Genomic DNA, 23,157 nt, shown 5'->3' with positions numbered 1-23,157 from the left:
GGAGGCCACCACTCGTTCCAGAACCTTGCCCAGGAATGGAATATTAGGCCTGTTACAGACTGCCAAAATAAAGCTGCTTCGGGTCTCTTTGGAGGTATGCTATTTAAATGATGCATGCATCCTAAGAGTCCGGAGGTCACACCAAAGCCACACTCCATTCCTAAGCACTGGAGTGCAGATTTGGTGCAGCTTCCGGATTCTTAGGATGCATGCATCATTTAAACAGCATAACTCCAAAGAGACCCGAAGCAGCTTTATTTTGGCAGTCTGTAACAGGCCTTAGAGACTGACCAATAGCTGTCAAGAATGGCGGGATCCAGGGAGGTCTTTTTCAGTAAGGGCTTCACCACAACTTCCTTTAGGCAGGATGGAAATTTGCCTTGCTGCAGTGAAGCATTCACCACTCCTTTTACCCACTCGGCCAGCCCCCCTTTAGCTGATTTCAAGAGCCAGGAAGGGCAAGGGTCCAGTACACACGTGATTGCTCTCACTTCTCTAAGGATCCTATCCACATCCTCAGGCTGCACAAATTGAAATGTATCCAATAATATGAGAAAAGCAGGCACTATGGTTACATCCACTGGACTACCTCAACTACAGCATCCAAGTCAGACTGAATCCGAGTGACTTTGTCTGCAAAGTGCCTTGCGAATTCCTCACAGCGAGCTGTCGAGTGGTCTTTGTTTTCTTCTTGGGGACCAGAATGTAAAAGGCCCCTGACAACCTATATGAATCAGGCTATTGGTTTGGCTAGCCCAATACGGGTTGAGTTTCCCTTATCTGGAATTCCAAAATACTTCAAAACTAAGCTTTTTTTCCTGGCTGACTGAGATAGCAACACCTTTGCTTTCTGATGATTCAGTGTTCACAAACTTTATTTCATGCACAAAATTATTAAAAAATATTGTATAAAATTACATTCAAGCTATGTGTATAAGGTGTATATGAAACCTAAATTATGTTTAGACTTGGGTCCCATCTTCAAAATATTTCATTGTGCATGTATATAGAAATACAGATATTCCAAAATCCGAATAAAATAAATAAATAAACAAACAAACAAACCCAAATATGTCCCAAGCATTTCGGACAAAGGAGACTCAACCTGTACTGCCCATTCTGGCTTCAACCTATAGTTTTGGTCAGAACTTTTTCTTGGCTATGGAAGTCTTTTTTTGCTAGAAATGAACAAGGCTTGAACCTGTCACTTGCTGTATTCAAAGCTTGTGAACTAGCTCTGAATTGTGAATTCTCCCCTTGAGAACTTTGTTGGTACTGGCTTATCTATTACTGCATGAATTAAATGATTTGCAGATTTTGGAAAGGTTACTGCTTTGGACTACAAATCCCAGGGGATTCCGATAGTTATAGTCACACATGTTCCTCAACATACAAAAGATAACATTTCCAAACTCTTTTCATGTGCCACTAATCAGTGCTGCATATTTCTAGAACACTTTCTCCCTGTAGTGGCACTAGGGAAGAGGCATACAGACAAGATAACCTAGACAATAATCTAATGAGGGTCTGAGTGCCCCTTACATTTTAGAGTCTAATAGCCTATCTCTATATTTTTTTTCCTAGGGCATCCACCATCACACCCAAAAAAGTCTATAGTGGTGTCTTGTCCACATCGATCTGTTTCTCCTGACCCCCCACCTTCTCTGCCTGCCCCAGATCCTGGTGGTAAAGTTGGTAGTGCAAGCAACAGAGTGAAGATAGCAACGTGGGAGCCCAAAAAAGGACCTTCCTCACCTGCCCCAGGTAAACTGGTCTGCTTGCCACACCATGTGCAATGGAGGTATTTATAGCATACAGTGATGACATGTTTGTCTTTTATTTTATTGTTACATACTATATTTGTAAATTCTTAACATTCTAAAGTAGCTAAGTGTTGCACAAAGTTAAAATATCAATAAAAATATAATAAGACAATGGTACTCAAACATTTTACCCTTGTCAACATTGTACTCTGCACTCAAAGTAGTACAGTCATCCTTCCATACCCATGGATTTGTTATCCATGGATTCAACCATCCATGGTCTTGAAACTATTCCCCCAAAAAATATAAATTCCAAAAAAGCAAACCTTGATAATGCCATTTCATATAAGGGACACCATTTTACAGTGCCATTGTATTTAATAGGACTTGAGCATCTACAGGTTTTGGTATCCATGGGACCAAATCCCAGCGGATACCAAGAGCCCACTGTTTATGAATAGATGAACTTGTTTATTCAATGTGCATATTTTCATTTGCAGATTCATATTTTCATGTGAAAATATTTTCATATTATCATATTCTATAAGGTGATAACATTGTTCAAATTAGAAAAGTAAGTTCAATTTTTAACTCAACACATTTGTAAATTTTACACATAAAACGTTTGAGAAGAGGATCCTCCAAGTCTCATCCCCCGCAAGGTTCTGCCCAACTGTTTGAAAACCACTGCAATGTGACAGTAAGAGAGAACTCAGATATCTTACTTGTTTCTAATATGAAACATAAATCAAAGACGAAACACACTATCTGATGGTCAACTTATGTTGTTGATGTTGTTCTGTGTTTTCAAGTTGTTTCTGACTAAAACAAACCTATCATAGGGGCTAAGCGGGTGTGGCTTGCCCAAAGTCACCCAGCGGGTTTCCATGACTGAGCAGTGAATCAAACCCCAATTTCCAGAGACCTACTCCTACACTCAAACCACTAGACCATGCTGGCTGTCCAACAGTATATACAGCATAGTAATATAGTCACATGCATAGCTAATACCAAATCTTTGGAACTAGAGTAATCTAAATTGGCATGATTTTTTTAAAAAAAGGTTTTCATGTATGTCTAAACCCCAATATAGTTGCCTTCTGAATACAGGAAGAGGATTCCATCAAGCTAGGCTACTGTACTATAAACCTTGCTGTTCACAGAGTAATCTGATCCCAACTTGTTTTGGGCTTTATGTGTTTAAATTTGATCTGGTGACAGACAGGCACCCAGTGTAGTTCCTTCAATGAAGGAGCTATATGATGTCTATTGGCCATGTCCACTGTCATTTAAGCCACTGCATTCTACACTTGCTACAGTTACTAGAACAAAGTTAAAGGGTAGCCTTACATAGAGTAATTTGCAATATCCAGTTTCAGGGTTACTGATGCCTGGACCATGGTTGCCAGACTGTCCTCCAGGACCAGCTGTAGCTGACACATCTAGTCAGAGCTGCCATCCACTGAGGTCAGTGGCACTGCGGGTGATAAAGATGAATCTGCTCCATTCTGCTCTCTATTGAAGATGCTTAGTGACCTTTGCCCCTGTTGGTCTGAAGTGCAAAATATATTTTGCCTTCAAACTAAAATAGGAGTGGGCAGGTGTGTTCTTCCAGATGATTTTGGACTGCCTTTCGAATAATCCCACAACACTGGCTATGTGGGCTATGTCTGATGGCAGATGTACATGAAAACATCTCCCATCAGACCCAGGGATAGGCCTGATCACCCTGATCTAAAGCTTCCTTTTGGGTGGGGGGACAGGTGAGCAATAGAAGGATTCAAAGTACATTCGTAGCCTGTTGGCATCTTTTTTCTGTTTCTTAGACTCCTTGGTAAGATGAGGTATTTTGTAGTTCTTCCGTTCTGTCTTTTCTGTGCAGAAATTGGCATTGGCTGCTGAGTTTGGCTTCCCGAGAGACACAAAGCAATACATATTTCTAGCCTTTAAGGCAGAGAAATCTATGTCCTTCTATTGGACTGCAGTTCCCACCATCCTTTACTGGCATTGCTATGTAGAGCTGCTGAGAGAGACAGTCTAACTGCATCTGGAGGAACACACATTCCCCCCCCCCCACCTTCTTGAAAGCTATGACGGAGGGCCTGATAATGCATTATCAATGCCTGATGAAATTGGCACCCAGCATGAAGTAGGTATCCAGTATGTACTGGTACATTCCCTCTGAACAACCAGATTTGATTTAGCTGTCATGCTTAATAACCATCAATAGCTCTCTCCTACACATATTTGCCTAATCACCTTTTGTAAAGTTACCCAAATCAGTGGCAGAGAATTCTGCACTTTGTGTTGCAGAGGTATGGCAGGTAGAGTAGAGACAGAACAATAGCGCTTAACACTTAATATTTATGTAGCACTCCCTAAGCAGTTTATAATGTGTAAGCCAGTTGCCCCCAACAAGCTGGGTACTCATGTTACTGAATTCCCAATATTGTGACTGCAGTACTGGCATTTAACTACTGTGCCACCAGGGCTCATCATACTTTTGTCAATTGACATCCCCTTGTTAATTGACATCCTTTGGAGCTATAGCTCAGGGGATAGGCTTGGCCAGAGAGCCCTGTTCACCTCTTTCTGACCCTCCGTGAGCTGCACTTGTTGTTTTCCTGCCTCCCCCTTTCCCCATAACAGTGACATTGCTCCTCTCCTAATGGTTGTGGGGTGAAAAGAAGAAGAGGATGAGGGAGGCAGTGACATTGCTCTTCTCCTAATGGTTGTGGGGTGAAAAGGAGAAGAGGATGAGGGAGGCAGTGGTGGCCACAGTATTGGCATTGGCTGTAGCATCCCCCCACATGCTGCCAAAACAGGAGGTGTCAGAGCATTCAGTCCATTGGCCCTTTTTAAAATATTATGCTTGCTTTCAGGACACCTGAGAGCAAAGGCACTTGGCAGGGGTGTCTGGGAAAACTGCCTGTGTTATCTTCCTTGTCTTCTCCATTTCTTTCTGGAGCTGATGGAAAGAAGAGCATTCCCCCACAAAATTAGGCATGCAGGAAAGGAGAGGAGGAAGAAGCCTATCTTGTTGTGGGGTTGTTGCCAAAGCAGCTTTTTGTGGGCATTACAATTTGCTGCCAGACTGGTGCAGCCAAAAAACCAGGCAGTTAAAATGGGTGGGCTTTTGTTGGGGTGGAGAACATCGGGGAGACCTTGGGGGTTGCAAAAAAGGACTTGGGGAAGTTGCACACAGCCCAGGGGCTGCCAAGCTCCAACTCTGCTAATGTTTGCCAATTTCATTGAGCTGCTCCAGGTGTTTTTATATGAGAGAATTGTCACATGTGAAACTGAACCACTCATCTGTTTCTGTCATGGAATCAGGAGTTCTGCTGCTGTCATTTAGATCCTGACTACATGAAGGGACTAAGATAGAATCGCAGTTTGGAACTCAGAAAGTTGTAAGTTCTAGTCTTCAGGTGTGTAAGAAAGCGTGGAGGAGGATCGAATTTGTGGTAGTTCCACAAGTATTGGGAATTGCCCTGTGAAGTCCATCTAGCATGTTTACTTTTAACTTCTAGCATATAGTCAGGGCCTGAAATTCTGGCCACAGATATAGTCATGATCACTCTGCCTGTGGGAGAGTGTAATTTAATTTATACAATATTTTTTAATAATTTTGTGCATGAAATAAAGTTTGTGAACACTGAATCATCAGAAAGCAAAGGTGTTGCTATCTCAGTCAGCCAGGAAAAAAGCTTAGTTTTGAAGTATTTTGGAATTCCAGATAAGGGAAACTCAACCCGTATTGGGCTAGCCAAACCAATAGCCTGATTCATATAGGTTGTCAGGGGCCTTTTACATTCTGGTCCCCAAGAAGAAAACAAAGACCACTCGACAGCTCGCTGTGAGGAATTCGCAAGGCACTTTGCAGACACTCGGATTCAGTCTGACTTGGATGCTGTAGTTGAGGTAGTCCAGTGGATGTAATCATAGTGCCTGCTTTTCTCATATTATTGGATACATTTCAATTTGTGCAGCCTGAGGATGTGGATAGGATCCTTAGAGAAGTGAGAGCAATCACGTGTGTACTGGACCCTTGCCCTTCCTGGCTCTTGAAATCAGCTAAAGGGGGGCTGGCCGAGTGGGTAAAAGGAGTGGTGAATGCTTCACTGCAGCAAGGCAAATTTCCATCCTGCCTAAAGGAAGTTGTGGTGAAGCCCTTACTGAAAAAGACCTCCCTGGATCCCGCCATTCTTGACAGCTATTGGTCAGTCTCTAAGGCCTGTTACAGACTGCCAAAATAAAGCTGCTTCGGGTCTCTTTGGAGTTATGCTGTTTAAATGATGCATGCATCCTAAGAATCCGGAAGCTGCACCAAATCTGCACTCCAGTGCTTAGGAATGGAGTGTGGCTTTGGTGTGACCTCCGGACTCTTAGGATGCATGCATCATTTAAATAGCATACCTCCAAAGAGACCCGAAGCAGCTTTATTTTGGCAGTCTGTAACAGGCCTAATATTCCATTCCTGGGCAAGGTTCTGGAACGAGTGGTGGCCTCCCAGCTCCAGGGATTATCTAGATCCATTTCAATCTGGCTTCAGGTCTGGCTATGGCACAGAGATGGCTTTGGTCGCCTTGGTGTGTGGCCTTCGCAGGGAACTGGACAGGGGGGAGTGTGTCCCTGTTGGTTCTGTTAGCTCTCTCAGCAGCTTTCGATACCATCAACCATGGTATCCTTCTGAGCCACCTCTCTGGAATGGGGTTTGGGGGCACTGTGATGTAGTGGTTCCAGTCTTTCTTGGAAGGGCGGACCCAGAAGATGGTGCTGGGGGACTCCAGTTCGACTCCTTGGCCAGTGGCCTACAGGGTCCCACAGGGTTCTGTTTTGTCCCCCATGTTGTTTAACATCTACATGAAACCGCTGGGACAGGTCATCTGGAGTTTTGGGGTGTGGTAACATCAGTATACAGATGACACCCAACTCTATGGACTCTCCTTTCTATCTGATTCCAAGGAAGCTGTCTCTGTGCTGGTGTCTGCTGTGAGTAATGGACTGGATGAGGGCAAACAAACTGAAGCTTAATCCAGGCAAGATAGAGGTGCTCCTGGTCAGTCATAAGGCAGATCAGGGAATGTCTGAGCTGGATGGGATTACACTCCCCCTGAAATCTCAGGCTCGCAGCTTGGGTGTGCTCCTGGACTCCACTCTGAGCCTGGATGCCCAGGTTTCAGCAGTGGCCAGGAGTGCATTTGCACAATTAAAACTTGTACGCCAGCTGCACCTGTTCCTTGAAACATCAGATCTAGCTACAGTGACACATGCTTTGGTTACATCCCATTTGGACTACTGTAATGCGCTCTATGTGGGGCTGCCTTTGGAAACTGTTCGGAAACTTCAGCGAGTCCAAAATGCTGCGGCTAGAATGCTGACCAGAGCCAGTTACAGAGAGCATATAACTCTTGTATTGAAACAGCTTCACTGGCTACCGGTTCGTTTCCGAGCACAATTAAAAGTATAAAGCCCTACACGGCTTAGGTCCAGATTATTTGAGAGACCATATCTCCCCATACGAACCACCTAGAGCCCTAAGATCCTCAGAAGGCTTTCTCTCAGTCCCATCACCATGTCAGGTTCGCCAGGTGAGGACACGAGAGAGAGCCTTCTCAGTGGCTGCTCCCACCCTGTGGAACTCCCTTCAATGGGAGACTAGGCTGGCCCCCTCACTGCTGGCCTTTCGCAGGTAGGCAAAGACATTTTTATTTAAAGAAGCCTTTTGAGATTTGGCAGGTTTGGTTTTATTGGGGGATGAGAGGGATGGTCTTGGATTGTTAATTTTAACTTTGTATATTTTAAATTTTATATTTTTAATTTTTTATATTTTTACAATTTTAATTGTACAATTTTAACTGTTGTGGTTTTTGTATGTTTGATGCATTGGGTCCCACTTTGGGAGAAAGGTGGGATAAAAACAAACAAACAAACAAACAAACAAACAAACGACAGCTTTCCATTTATATGCACAGAGGACCTTCAATGCTACCTGTAACAATTCCCACCTATGTTTGAACTGTACAGAAGATGGAGGTGTTATACATACACTGACATAGAGGTGTCAGTGTTCACTGACTCCTTTTTGTCCATTGAATTGTTCACCTCTGCTGTCTTTTAATTTGATATCATAGCTGAAGAATGCTGCCTGCAGGAGTTTACTGCAGGAGTAACAGCAAGCAAAAAACACAGTGTCAAAAGGTCTGGGAAAGGCTCCAGTGCAGGTACTTCAGATAAGACCAAACAAGTCAAACAAGGAAGCAATGCTTATCACAAAGGTGCATAAGATGGGCACTGCTTGATTCACAGGATGCTTACATCCCTAGCACAGCTTGTAAAACTGCTTTTTTGGACTATGAGTGACTCCGCACATTTCTTAATTTCCTCTCAGACTGAAGGATTCTAGGGTTGAAATCTAAAAAGTAACTTTCCCAAGTCTGAAGTCCTTAGTTTTATCCATGTGCTCTGTATCCTCAAGAAATGCATATTTTTGGAAACAAGGAATATGGGCATTCCAGTGGGTAACACCTCCCTCTTATATAGGGTGCATGCTTCCACCTAACTGATGTAACTTCTCAAAATGGTGAAAGGAATAGAAGAATAACAACTAAAATTGTTACAGTCAAAGAATCTTTGGCTTTCCAGATGTTTTGAGCCACAATTCCCACACTCCCTCAAGAAGGATAGCAAATAAGTCCTGCTAACTGGAGAGTAATGAAGTGCAACCCATTTGTAAAACACAAAGGGCTCATTCCCACTGGAGTTTGCTCCGAAGCAGGATTTGGGGCAAATGACTCTCATTCACATTTGAACCCACTTCTGATCCTCACTGGATCGATTCCAGGAAGAAAGAAGCAGGGCAAACACAAATAACCCGAGGTTCCTTGATACTGTTTTTTTTGTGGTTCTTTTCACAGGAATCGATCCTGAAGCGAGTCAAATAGGTGGGAATGACAGACTGGAATCACAGCTTTCAGGAGGGGAGGGACAAATGGCAGAGGGGTGTTTACCATTCCTCCTCAGTTTATGACAGATCCACCATTTCTCCCCCCTGTCAGTGCTGCGTTTGTATTTGGGTTTTTAAAAAAATTAAACTGAGCACATATTCGATTGATCGCTTTTGCAACTACGTACTTGCAAAGGCCTGTAGTTGCTAAAGCAATCAATTGCATATGTGCTCAGTTTAATTTTTAAAAAAACATTGTCCTCCGTTTCTCCCTTCCCAGGATGCCCCAGTAGTCCCCTGTTTCTCTCCCTTTCTGCTCCCAGAAGTCCCCCATTTGCCTTGCCTTTGCCAGAGTCCTCCGTTTCTGACCCTCTCTGCTCCCAGAAGTCCCCGGTTTCTCTCCCTTCCCAGGATGTCCCAGAAGTCCTCCGTTTGCCTTGCCTTTGCCAGAGTCTTCCGTTTCTCTCCCTCCCTGCTCCCAGAAGTCCCCCATTTCTCCCTTCTTCCCAGGCCTTCTTCCCCCCCTCCATCCTCAACTTGGGGGCTTCTCTTTCCCTCCCTTCCCCCTCCAGTCCTGCCGTCAAATGACTGACACTCGGAGCACAAATGGGAACAAGAATCATGCCAAAAAAAACCCTGTGCTTACTCTGGAGTAAGGTAAATCTTGTTTGTAGTGGGGACGAGGGACCTTTTGGGATTGATTTCTGACACGCAGCCAAGCCGGATCAAAAATCGAGTCATTCCTCCAATGGGAATGAGCCCTAGGTTGGGGAATAGTGTCACTGAAGAAGGCCCATAATTTGCCAAAGGGTGTTATATCAGAGAGAATGTGTGTGTGTGTGTGTGTGCGTGAGAGAGAGAGAGAGAGAAGACAGAATGTCAGGGCTCACATGAGGCGATGATATCACGTGCCCGGTAAAGCTGCAAGTCATCAAGGATCTGTAGTAAGTCAACCACATGGGCATTGCGATTCATCCAGGCCCACATAACGCTGTGTGTTGGTGCCTCCATCTTCTCATAGAGACGCAGCTCCACCTGATCTCGGACAATCCTGGAAGCTGTGGTGTAAGAGAGAAAGGCTTGTCATTATTGAGGCACATCATTTGCTTTACTTGAAATTATGTGCTGTATTAGAATGACAGTCACCTCCTATACCAAACAAAGGGGGAAAGTCTTCCTCCTGTACCCTCTTTCCTACCTGATGAGCACAGGAGTACTGAATTTGCTATACAGTATACTATGTGAAATGACCTGTTCATCTAGCTCATTCTATCTGTTGTGACGCGCATTGCATCTCCAGACTTTCAGACCAATGTTTTTCCAACAACCAGGTTCCTGATCCTTTAACAACAACAACAACAACAACAACAACAACAATAAATTTTATTTGTATTTCCTGCCTCTCCCTGTGGATCGAGGTGGAATTACAGCAAAGAATAAAAACCACAATATAATACAAAATATAGTATTATCTAAAAATACAGTCAGTAAAACAACAACAATATTACTACCAATCACTAAAAAGGCCAAATCATTGTCAATTTTCTGTGCTATCAAGTCAGAGTGGGAATGTTCCATAAAATCAGCTGTAAAAGGTTAGGTGGATAGGCCCGCCGGAAGAGATCCATCTTAAGTGCCTTTTTAAAGGCTTCTAAGGTGGTAATGAGACGGATCTCTTCCGGTAAGTTGTTTCATAATTTAGGGGCCGCGGCTGTAAATGCTTTATGGGAAATTGTAGTTAGTCTAGTTTTCACATGTTCCAATAGTTTCTTCCCTGATTTTCTAAGAAGGGTGGATCGTGTGGTTCCTCTGGGCCAGGTAGGGATGCAGTTGGCGTATCAACCGAAGTTGGTACCAAGCACTCCTGGCCTCCACATGAGATGACAGCTGTAGAGACGAGTCCAGGAGTACTCCCAAACTGAGAACTTCATCCTTTAGGGGAAATGTGACCCCGTCCAGGACTGGTTGGTAAATCTCCATCAATGGATCAGGTATCATGAGCACCTCTGTTTTCTCTGGATTCAGCTTGAGTTTGTTTTCCCTCATCCAGCCCATTCCCGACTCAAGACAGGCATTTAGAGGAGACATACTTGGTCAATGCAACAGTTGGAGACATAGAGAAATGGATTTGGGTGTCATCAGTGTACTGATAACACCACGCTCCATGTCTCCAGGTGATCTCTCCCAGTGGCTTCGTGTAAATGTTAAACAGCATGGGAGACAGAATGGTGCCTTGAGGGACGCCAGATGTCAGCTCTCTTTTATGAGAGCAACTGTCTCCCAGCATCACCATCTGGAATCTGCCTGAGAGGTAGGACTGGAACCACTGTAACACAGAGCCCCCGATTCCCAACTCTCTCAGGCGTTCCAGAAGGATGCTTTGGCCTATGGTATCGAAGGCTGCTGAGAAGTCCAAGAGCACCAGCAGGGTCACACTTCCCCTGTCGATGCCCAGACGGAGATCACTGACCAAGGCGACCATGGCAGTCTCAACTCCGTATCCTGTCCTGAAGCCAGTTTTAAATCAGAGCTGGGGAATATATAGCCCTCCAGACATTGGTGGCCTACACATTCCATTACCACTTACCACTGGCTAGGAACTGCAACCCAATAAAACTGAGAGCTACAAGTTGCCCCTTTTGCTTTGCAGCAACATATGCTCTCTCAGCCTTTTTCATGTAGCACTTTAGCTGCTTAAGCGTCTTGGGAAGCCAAGGCCCAAGTAATTGGGAACATGAAGCAAAAGTGCACAAAAGGTTCTGCCCAAAGCTCTGCGTCTGACTCAAGAGGTGAGAGAGTCCATGCTGCTGGCTTTCAGCCCTGATTCAATGCAAAGTTAAGACACCCATTCAAAATTAATGACTGGAAAGGGAAAGCAATGCCTGCCCCCTTGTCCAAGAGAACAAGCACTTCCCAATTTAGCCCTGCCTTGGATCTGACCATTTGTTCTGCCTGATTCAGGTTTTAGGCTGTACAGTCAGAACATGCCAGGTGCTGCTGTTCTGACAGACTGCACACTGATCAAGAAGTCTCAATAACACGCTTCCAACTGCATTACAGTATTTAAAATCTACACTAGACAAAGAATACCCTGCTCTTTTCCTTCCTCATCCATTTTCTTCTTCTTCTGAGTCATGTCTTTTTAGTCTACAAGCTTCCCTGGGCAGGGACTATCTTGTAGTGACAGTGCATAATTTTTTTTATCTAGCGTATAAGATCCTCTAGGAGGCTTTTTGGATGTGCCAGACTAGACGTTTTGACTGTGATTCAACTCTCCTGTCTTACTGGTGCTCTCACATCAAACTGTCACTGTCATTACTACCATCATTATTACTACTACTGTCATCACTACTCTTGCTGGAACTTGCGTCATGTTTGATCTTGGTGCCCTGCTGTCTTGATTAGTGTATGTATCCATAGAATCTTAGAGTTGGGCCATCCACAAGGGCCATCGAGACCATCTTGTCACCATGCAGGAATACACAACTAAAACACACTCAAAAGATGCTCATCCAACCTCTGCTTAAAGACCTCCAAGACAGTCCATTCTACTATCACACAGTAAAGGCATTCTTCCTAGTGTTTAAGTGGAGTTTCTTTTCTTGTGATCTGAATCCATGTTCTATGCCTCAGAGCAGCAGAAAACAAGCTCACTCCATCTTTTACATGACATTCCTTCAAATATTTAAAGACAGCTATCACTTCATTTCTCTGATTTCTCCAAGCTTAACAAAAATTTTGCTTCATTTCAGCTGCAGGAAAATTCAAAAGCGTTTGGACCAAAGGTGAGGAACATTTGGCTCTCAGGCTTTGGAATTATGTTCTCAGCTAGTATGGCTAATGTTAAAGGATTATGGGGAATTATAGCCCAAAACATATGGAAGGCTAAAGGTTACCCACCCTTAGTTTCAGGAGGCTTAGTTTTCAGTCAGAAAAAAAAGTTATAGTTTAAAACATAGGGTTTTATCCAATTGTTAGCCTAAACTAGAACCAACTGGGCTTAAATAGGTGTTGAATCAACATCCTCCCTTCATTCCATGAACCAAAAATAGCTGGGACTACCAAGTGGGTTTAACCATACGATTCGTCAGAAAAGAAAACTATCCATGAAATAAGATATAATGATGATGATGATGAAAACTATCCTATCTGAATTAGGTTACTGTTTCACAGCTTAGCTAATTTACAAGCAACTATTTTTTATTTATTTAAAAGAAACTATAACTAGTTTATAACTATAACTAGTCTTTATTTATCTGTTTGATCGGTATCCTGCTTCTCTCTCCAAAGTGGGACCCAAGGCAGCTCCTAACAAAATTAAACATACTGGCAGAAATAACACATCAAGTTGTAACCAAAGCAAATTAAAAGCCATTTCAAAATCACATCAATTGAAAAGGATAGTGTGTTGCCATCGAAAACCGCTTCTTAAGCAGCCAGCCAGTTCCCTTGTAAATAAAAATATTTTGTGCGATATTGTCAAAAGTTATGTAACACTGTCCAAAGTCTTTCAGAAGAAATTCATGTTGGCTTCTGAGTCAAGTGGCTTCCAAATGAAGGCTACATTCTCCCCCCCATTCATTGCAAACATAGAGCCCCAACTGGTATGTTTTAAAGCTGTGTATGATTTTTTATGGCAGAAGACCACACTGCTGCCTGGCAGGTTTTTTGGCCCAATATAAACTCTGTGGGGGCACTATGGGATGAACCAGCACTTCCTTACAGGGCTGCAAATGAACTCCCATTTTCACATCTGCCAACTCCACCAAATGCAGTTTAAACTGTACAGTTGGCAGGAGCAAGAGGGACAGCCCCCAGCAGTGGTTCATTTGACTGGGCACTTCCACCCAATTCCCACTGGACTGCATGGTCTCACAGGTGGCTATTATATGTGTGTTTGTGTGCGCGCGTGTATGTATTTAAACAACACAGAATTTTCTGTCAAAACCACACTTGTTTTTATTTTTATTTCAAAATTCCAATTCTGCTATTTATAGTTAAAGGTAAAAGGAAAAGGTTTTCCTTTGACATGATTGGGAATGTCAAACCAACTGTACGGGGCAGTGTTCATCTCCATTTCTAAGATGAAGAACCAGCATTGTCTGAGGACTGCTCTGGTGGTCATATGGCCAGGATGACTGCAGGGAACGTAGTTACCTTCCCACCAAAGTGGTTCCTATTTATTTACTTGCAATTTTACATGCTTTTGAACTGCTAGGTTGGCAGAAGATGGCATAGTGATGGGAGCTCACTCCCTCATGTGGCACTTGGGCCTCGAACTGCCAACTTGCAGACCCTGCGATCATCAGAACTGGTGTCTTAACCACTAAGATACCGCATCCCTTATGGCCACTGAATCCCATAATCCATGAAATTATCCATTAAATTATAATCCATTAAATTCACCCAAAGCTCATGTAGGCCAGTGCCCACAAAGATTTCGGTTGCAGTAAACCATTCAGTCTACAAAACCCCCCTTCACAGCATCCTATTACAGGTTGAGTCTCCCTCATCTGAGATGCTTGGGACCAGAAACATTTTAGATTTTGGGTTATGGAATATTTGCATATACATAATGAGATATCTTGGGGATGGGACCGAAGTACCACCCTAATCTTATCACCCTATTTGTTCAACTTGTATTTGGAACATATTATAAGAAAAGCAGGTTTAGACTCAGAAGTAGGAGGAGTGAAGATAGGAGGAAGGAATATCAACAATCATTCTAAGATATGTGAATAGCACCATGCGACTAGCAGAAAACATCACAGACTTGGAACAAATATTAAGGAAGATCAAAGAAGAAAGCGCAAAGGCAGGCTTGTTGCTGAACATAAAGAGAAGAAAAATAATGATTACAGAGGTTCAACCTAGACAATGAGGAAACGAAACAAGAAGACTAGGAATGGGAAGGGCAGCGGTGGGAGAACTAGACAAAATCCTAAAGTGTAAAGAGAGGAAGACCACATGCCAGATGGATAGACTCAATCAGGGAGGACACAGATATGAGTTTACAGACTGGAGATGTCTCATCTACAGGATTGATATGAGCTGAGATTAACAACACTCACAGAGAGAGAGAGAGAGGTGTAGTGCTCTGAGTATTGGACTATGACTCTGAGACCAGGGTTTGAATGCCAGCTTGGCCATGTAAACCCACTGGGTAACCTTTGGCAAGTCATACTCGCTCAGCCACAGAAAATGGCAATGGCAAACCCTCTCTGAAGAAATCTTGCCAAGATAACTCTGTGATAGATTCACCTGCAGGTTGCCGTAAGTCAAAAATGGCTTGGGAGGCATATACAACAACAAACAACAACGAGGCACCCGCGCTCTTTGACAGAGAAGGCTGAAGACCTTGTGAAACTACAAATCCCAGGATTGTATAGGATGGGGCTGCGGAACATAAAGTGGTGTCAAACTGCAAATTATTTCCATAGTGTAGATGTAGTGGTTTGGGTGTTGGACTCCGACTCTGGAGACCAGGCTTCAATTCCCGGCTCAGAGATGAAGCCCCCCGGGTGACCTTGGCCAAGTCATACTCTCTCAGCCTCAGAAGATAGCTGGCCATGGCAAGCCTCCTCCGAAGAAATCTCTCCAAAAACAAACAAGCAAACCATGACAGGTTTGCCATAAGTTGGAAAACGACTTGAAGGCACAAGAGCAAATCTCTATGGTGGTGGAGTGGTTTGAGCACTGGGCTATGGGAAGAAGAAACGTACGAAGAGGAACCCCAGATCATGGAAAGCCAAGTGAAGGCCATATGGCATAGTGGACTGCGAGTGTTGGACTATGACTCTGGGGACCAGGGTTTGTTCGATTCCTGGCGCAGCCATGAGCCTCCAGCCCCCAATACCTGGAGTCATGCTGCTCCTTGCTGGGACCAGGTTCCCTTCCATCTTCACAGCTCAGAACCAACAACAGTCTTGAGCTCCTTTTAACCCAACGAGGCAGTTCTTATAAAACCAGGCCCTGGTTTTATAAGAACTTATAATCTTAAGCTAGGCTGCATCCACACTACAGAAATAATCCAGTTTGAGACCGCTTTAGCTGCCCTGGCTCAATGCTGTGGAATCCTGGGAACATTTAGCCTTCTCTCTCAGAGAGAGCTCTGGGGCCACAATAAACTACAGCTCCCAGGGTTTCCTAGCACTGAGCCAGGGCAGTGAAAGCGGTGCGAGACTGGGTTATTTCTCGAGTGCGGATGCAGCCCAGGAGAGGGAGGCCGAGATCACAGCCTGCTTCAGCCCACTGCCAGCCTCCCTCCCCTCCTTCCTTATCGGCCTAGTTATAATTGAACTACTGGGTGTTGGACTGTGGCTCTGGAGGCCAGGGCCATGTCAGCCCAGGGGGGACCTCGGGCAACAAGTCACACTCTCTCAGCCTCCTCCTCCTCCTCCTCCTCAGGGGACACAGCAGCAGCAGCAGCAGCATATTACTATTATTATCATCATCGCCCTCTGCCCTCCCTTCCCCCGAGAGAGCGAGCGAGGACTGACCGAATCTGAGCCACTCTGGGCGTCCGAGGGCGTCCATGACTTCGTAGAAGCGGCACATGACGGAGGCCGGGAGCTCGTGGAGGAAGCGGGAGGACCGGGAGCCGGCCATCCCCCGATGGGCCTCCCTCCTGAGGCGCCTCCTGCTCCTGCTCCTGCTGCTAGTCCTGCTTCTGGTGGTGCTGGTGCCACTTTCTTCCCCGCCTTCCTCCCCCTCCTCCTGCTCCTGCTCCCAGGCCAGGCCATAGGAGAGGCTGGACCGAGGGGCGGGAAGACGGAGGGAGAAGGAGAAGAAGACTGGGCCAAGGAGGGAGGCAGGCAGACAGCAAGACTAATAGTACTAAGTGGGCCACTTCCTCTTTAAATGGACGCCAGCACGCCTCCTCCTCTTTCTCCGCCTCCTATTCTCGCGCCGCTCTGCGCCTGCGCAGCGGACATCTTGAGTGTGGCAATGCACGAAGCGGCCACCCAGATCTCGCCGCCATCTTGAGTGTGGCAAAGGAGGAGCGCTCCAGACAGAGGAGCAACTCAGCGCCGCCTGTTTAAAAAGCGTCTGTGCTCTTTATTATCTCAGCGTCTCTCTGCCTCCCCCTAGCGTCGCAAATGGGAGCTCACCGTGTAAGGGAGTGTTTGGAGGAGGCAGCTGTTGTTCTTGGTGGGTGGGTTATTTATTTAGTTTATAGTATTATTATTATTATTATTATTATTATTATTATTATTATTATGTAATATATCATGATATATATTATATTATAATATATATATATATAATGTATATATATTACATATATATATATATATATGTTATATATTTACTTATTTATTATTATTTTTAAAAGCAGCGTATTCTTTTATTTCCTTTTGTCTTCTTCATGTTTCTTCCTTTCTTCTTGACTTCTTACAGTTCCTGTTAACTTCCATATTACACCACTCTGGGTCCCTCTAATTTCAAATTATATTCAAATCCTCCCATTAAAAGCCTTATTTTTAATCCAAAATTAAGCAGTCTCCCATTATCTGTAGAAAAATAAGCACAGTATTCAAGTCTATAGAAATTATCGATTTCCTCTCAGAAAATAAAGCCTTGAATACAAAGGTTTCATTTTCTCTCTTTTTTTCCTGTTTTGTTTCTTTATATATTTATTTATTTACAACATCGGGTAAACACGGTGTAAAATACAACATGCAGTTAAAATACGCCCCAATAATTCCCTAAATTAAAAATTAAGAATCAAAAGAATTACAATAGTCAACAATCAATAATTATTTAACTTCTATGCTGCCTTCCTCCCAAGGCGGCTCACAAGATATTATTAAAATGTCACAATAAATGTCACGACTTGGCTTTGAGTCTTTTTCCTGGCAAGGTTTGTTTTAGATGAGGTTTTGGCATTCATTGCCTTCCTCTGAGGCTGAGAGAGTGTGACTTGGCCAGGGTCACCCAGTGGGTTTCCATGGCCGAAACGGGATTCGAACTCTGGACTCCAGTCATAGTCCAATGCTCACATCACTATGCCACGCTGGCCTCACAAAACAACAAATCCTAGGATTTTATAGGAGGGAGCCATGGCATTTAAAGTGGCACCAAACTGCATTATTTCTACCGTGTAGATGCACCCTGAGTTAGAATTGCATGTGATACGCCTTGGATTTTATTCAGAGACATAGTCTGGAAAATCAGGCTGCAGAGGAATCTTGTAGCACCTTTGAGATTAACTGAAAGAAGTTGGTATTGTGAACTGTGGTGGACTTCAGTCTACTTCCTCAGATGCATTTGGAAGCAGGTTCAAGTCTACAGAAGCTCACGCTACTAACTTCTCTCTTTCAGTTAGCTCAAAGCTGCTGCAAGATCCCCTTGCACTTGGATTTTATGTATACTAAATTTATAAATACAGTCAGCCCTCCTTATCCACGGATTGTTTATCCATGGATTCAAGCATCCGCGGATTTAAAATATTTTAAAAAAGTATAAATTCCAAATAGCAAACCTTGATTTTCCATTTTTTATAAGGGACACCATTTTGCTCTGCCATTATATTTAATGGGACTTGAGCCTCCACGGATTTTGTTATACATGGAGGATCCTGTTATCCCAGCGTATAACGAGTACCCACTTTAAATAGTAATATAAAAGATCGTGTACATTTATGAACGAAAGGAATGAAGTCGACTCAAGGGCAACTAACAACAACAATGAACTAAAGGAATGCTGTCAATTGGTGAAGCCATGGACTTCAAATGGAGGGTTGGCTATATCATATTCCCACCAATTAATGCATTTTGGGGCGCTTTGTGGCTTTATGACTCTACTTTTGGTCTCTACCCATTAATAAGTATTTCTGAGAATGCAACTTGTGGGTCTAAATGTTTACAACTGTGTTGTTAAAAAAAGCATCTAGGGGTAGCTGTGCTGGCCATATAGCAAATCCAATAACATCCAAACAATGAAACCCTTATGGGGCCAATCAAAATGCACAGTGACATGTTGCAGGCTTTCAAAGTCGCACTGCCTTCTTCATCAGGCAAACAGGAGAAAGAAGTTGAAGATCTTAGTCCTAGGCCTGCATTTTCTGTCTCTGGTCTTAGTTCAGATGGTAGGAAGGGCTAGAACCTCTCCCTTTTTTTGACCATGTGGTCACTGGGAGATTTTCAAAGTCAAGGAACTGTGTTGTTACTTAGCAGTAAATCTCACTGTGTATGTTGCATTTCTTGACCAATAGGCACAGTATTGGGTCACACAGGTAAGAAGTGAGATTGTAGCACCTTATAGTTGGAAGGGTCTTTGTGGGCCATCAAGTCATAACCACTGTGCAGCATTTGCAAAACTTTACAGGAGAGTCTAGAGGGTGTCTGTCATTTTCCCACATTTTCCCTCCAGATGTGCTGGACTACAACTCAGTTGCTTTGATTGTGAATTCCTGCACGGCAGAAGGGGGGTTGGACTGGATGGCCCTTGAGGTCTCTTCCACCTCTAATAATAGCAAGGAGCGAGTAAAGCAAAAGGGGTCTAATGAGGATGGGTCTTGGAAGGACCTTCAGTATACTTAAGGTCTGCAGGGACTGTCTGAAAGAATGGTGAACAGAAGACCAGATACTTTAAAAGATGTGGGGCAAAGCAAGCAGTGATTCAGCGCCGTGGACACACCATGGGGTGCTGTCCTGTTACAAAGCCACAACTCATCATTTCCTCGGGAGCTTGCAGGCAACTGCATTTATTTCCTGTCAAGTGGCTAGGGTGGCAGCTTTACAGCCTAGTTCCTCCACCCCGGAAGCCCTTTTAGCCCTTTCAGTATGACCCACTTCTAAAAATAAAGCTGTAGTATATGGAACCTGGTATGAATCATGTGTCTAAACCACTGGCGAGGGACGTGTAGCTCTCCAGATGTCGCTGGATTACAACTCCTGTCATCCTTCCCTGCCTGCTATGCTATCTGTTGCTGCCAGGAATTGAGGTCCAACATTTAGAGGAACATGTTGCATTCCCTATTCCTAGGCTAAACTCTTTATGTACCTTGTGTACCTTCACTGAACTCGTGTGAGTGATCTTGGGCCTCATTTGGAGAGCAGCAAGATATTAAGTCCACACACAGATAAACAGGGCAGAACATTAACGTGGCTTATACTGCAGCTTGTTTCAAACAGACTTTATCTTCAAGCATGGACAAATACAGTGGGCCCTTGGTATCTGCTAGGGTTTGCTTCCAGGATACCCCCCCCCTCTGAATCTGGCTCCCCTTCCTTTAAAGGATTATTCAGATGATGAAAACAATCCAGGCAGAATCTGGGTTGAATATTTGTTCTTCACATGCATTTTGAATGCATCTGATTAAGTTTCAGGGTATGTGTATATGCGGGTTGCCTAAAGCCTATTATTGATGTCTGGGTTTTTTTGCCCCATGTTTTACAGAAAGATTCGAATTGTCAGCTGCGTAAATAACTGAGGCAAATAGACCCGGGATAAACTGGGATAAAACTCTGCAGGTCTTGAACATGCTTTAAATACATCCACATCAGTGACTCCCAACTTTGAGTGCTGACAAATGTGAGCAATCAAACCCGCAGAGATGTGCTTCCACAGTGTACACAACAAACCAAGAATGTGAGATTATTTGCATAGTCATGCTAAAAAAACCTCCACAAATGACTTGCCTATGATGCAATCCTGAATTGAAAGGGCATTTTATGTAAACTTGGGTAGGATTGTGCTCTTCCATGATGAAAGTGTGCCTAACTGGATTTCTGTGCCAGTATGAATTATAGAACTAGTACTGGTGTACTGGCATTATTCTCTCTGTCCTATTCTCTCCTGACAATCAGCAAGACAGCTGCCAAGAACAGCACATTCTGAATACCATTAATGGGTATCAAATTACCAGTTCCTTAATTTAAGGTTGAACTCTCTCATTTGAAGAGACAGGTGCCGTTTGGATTTTCTAATGGCACAATCACATTTAGAAGTAGTTTAGTGACTTGTTAGTGACCAATACCCACCCTCAGTTTCTATCTACCACACTGACTCCCTCGCACTTATATCAGAGACATTCTTTCAGTGCCAGTCTCTGAGAACTAATCCTCATTTTTGAAAGCCATTAGTCTAGGTTTAAGAATGAGAGACCCTGTGGTTCCCAAGAATTACTTTCTTTTTCCAAGGCATACCACGAGGGGGAAAGGAGTGTGTGCGACAGATATCTGGCACTGTGATAGGGACACTGGTCAGCTGAAATAAATCCATGGAGAACATGTTTGTGGCCATGGTATCTTACCTTTTTAATACATCATGGGGTTATGCCATCTCAAGAGCAGGTCTCACACACCTCATTTGGGAGCAGATATGCATATATATGATCTGCAACTCTCTCTGCACATTGCAGTCTCCTGTAATGGCATGCATCTTTTAATAGGATCAGGGCATGAGTCCCATAAACAACTAAAATTATATCAGAGGTTTAGAGTAGCTTGCCTGTTTGCCAGATTTTTGCCCTGTTCCTCAAGATTAGAGACAAAGCCAGAAGACTAGTACCAATATAATAATCCATGTGCATATGTGTACTGGACATAGTCCATATGCACACAGAGGCACTGTACACATGTGGTGCACACATATTCTGCAAATCTACTGTATGTACAGTCATTCTCCCCACAGCTGTGCCCTTTAAAAGAACCATGGAATAACTGGAACCATTTGACAGTCCTGCACATGCTTTGGTCTTCTAAATACATATATATATATATATGTAGAACCAACAAGCTGGGAACAGAGGCCAAGCCATTCAGCAGAATGATTATCTACAGTCCCAGGGGAGGTCATGTTTCCAATGAACAGTTGCTGCAAGACTGCCAGCTTGAGGTCCCACAACTATGACATCTGCGAGTGGTATATCATTTGACAAGAACATGGCAGGGTCTTCTTGGTGGAATTCCCTTTCATGACAGCCTTGCCCCCTCTTTAGTTTCCTTCTGCCAGCAGGCAAATACTTTTTATTATTATTTAAATAGGCTTCTGGCTAGTATTGCTGTCAAATAATTGAATCATACAGTTGGAAAAGACCTCAAGGGACATCCAGTCAACCCCCCCCTGCCATGCAGGAACTCACAACCAAAGCACCTCCAACAGATGGCCTAGCCAGCTTGTTTAAAAACCTCCAAAGGAAGAGACCCCACCGCTTTCCGAGGGAGCATCTTCCACTGCAGAACAACTTTTACTGCCAAGAAATTTTTCCTAATGTTTAGGCAGAATCTTTCCCCCGTAGTTTGAAGGGTTTTTATTATAGGGAGTGCTATATTTTTATCATTACATTTTAAACTCTTTTAAATCACTGCTGTTTTTAACAGAAAACCTTTTTTAAAATCTGATTTTGTTATGAACTTTAGCTGCATTTTGTTTCAATCTGTGTAGGTCGTCTTGGGTCTCACGTTGGGAGAAGGGTGGCATATAAATAAAAGGAAGCAAGCAGATTGTGTTCTCAGTCACACTCCATAGTTAGCCAGGAACACTTTTGAATCCAGGTGTGTTTCAGAAACTGTCCTTTTGCATTATAAGAATTTCAGTGGTTGGCAGAGAGCACCTGTAGCTGTCAGACTATAACCTAACCCACAGCATTTGCTCTGAGAAAGAGGGGCCATCTTGTCATCTTTTTAGTTTTTTTCAGAAGTGCTTGGAGGTGGGCTTTGGTCTGATCTGGGAAGATGCTTTCTAAGTGAAGCAAAAGAGTCACCACAGTCATTAAGTGCATACTTGTTATGCCAGAACCTTTTTGGAATGTACTGTTCTGTGTATTTAAAATGTGTAAATGGGTTTGTAGGGGAGGAAGGAGGCTGGAACAAATAATTGTCCACTCCATAAAAATTCTCATTAATGTAAGAGTCCCTATCACCAAGGATCCTTCTTGGCACGTAGCTCACGGGTCTCTGAAGTACACAGGACGGAGTCCTCCTTCTGTATGGATTTTGTTTCAGGAGGTTAGTGCTTCAAATGTTTGCCAATATCTGATCAGTTCGTTCTCAAGTTCATTCCCTCCCGCAATAGCTCTCCACACTTTCACAGTATTCTAGATAGCATCCAAGAGTCTTGCTGCAGTTTCAGTTCCACTAGAGCTGAAGCAGGTAAGTAGTAAGTAGTGGTGCTTTTTTTCAAAAGGTAATGTACAGTTGGCCCTCTGTTTTCGCAGAGTCCCTTCTGACCTGCAAAAACAGAGGTCTGCACATATTCAAGCCCCATAGGCTTGAATGGGGCATGGGGCATGCACGCCATTCAAAATAGTGGACGTCGCCCTTCTGTGGATATTCAAGGGCACGGATCTCAGATCTACAAGTTAGGAGGGACGACTATATTATTTTATATTTTTTATTAGTACATGTACATTTGCCTTGGTTATTGTTGCTGTGTACTTTCAAGTTGTTTCCGACTTATGGTGACCGTATCATGGAGTTTTCTTGGCAAGATTTGTTGAGG

At 43.6% G+C, this 23,157-nt stretch overlaps 1 protein-coding gene across 1 annotated transcript in view; it reads right to left on the bottom strand.

Annotated features, from left to right (window-relative positions):
• The window catches only part of IRAK1 (interleukin 1 receptor associated kinase 1), a 41,126-nt gene extending 24,547 nt beyond the window's left edge, over positions 1 to 16,579 (bottom strand). The window contains exons 1-2 of the mRNA XM_042447644.1: positions 16,209 to 16,579; positions 9,600 to 9,767 (exon numbers count right to left, since the gene is read on the bottom strand). Of these exons, the coding sequence (XP_042303578.1) occupies positions 9,600 to 9,767; positions 16,209 to 16,317 (277 nt within the window). The 5' untranslated portion in view covers positions 16,318 to 16,579. The remainder of the gene's footprint in view (positions 1 to 9,599; positions 9,768 to 16,208) is intronic.
• Between the last annotated feature and the right edge of the window lie 6,578 nt (positions 16,580 to 23,157).

This window comes from Sceloporus undulatus, chromosome 2 (genome assembly GCF_019175285.1).
Source record: "Sceloporus undulatus isolate JIND9_A2432 ecotype Alabama chromosome 2, SceUnd_v1.1, whole genome shotgun sequence".
Lineage (NCBI taxonomy): Eukaryota > Metazoa > Chordata > Lepidosauria > Squamata > Phrynosomatidae > Sceloporus > Sceloporus undulatus.
This window is presented reverse-complemented; position numbering and strand designations above follow the sequence as displayed.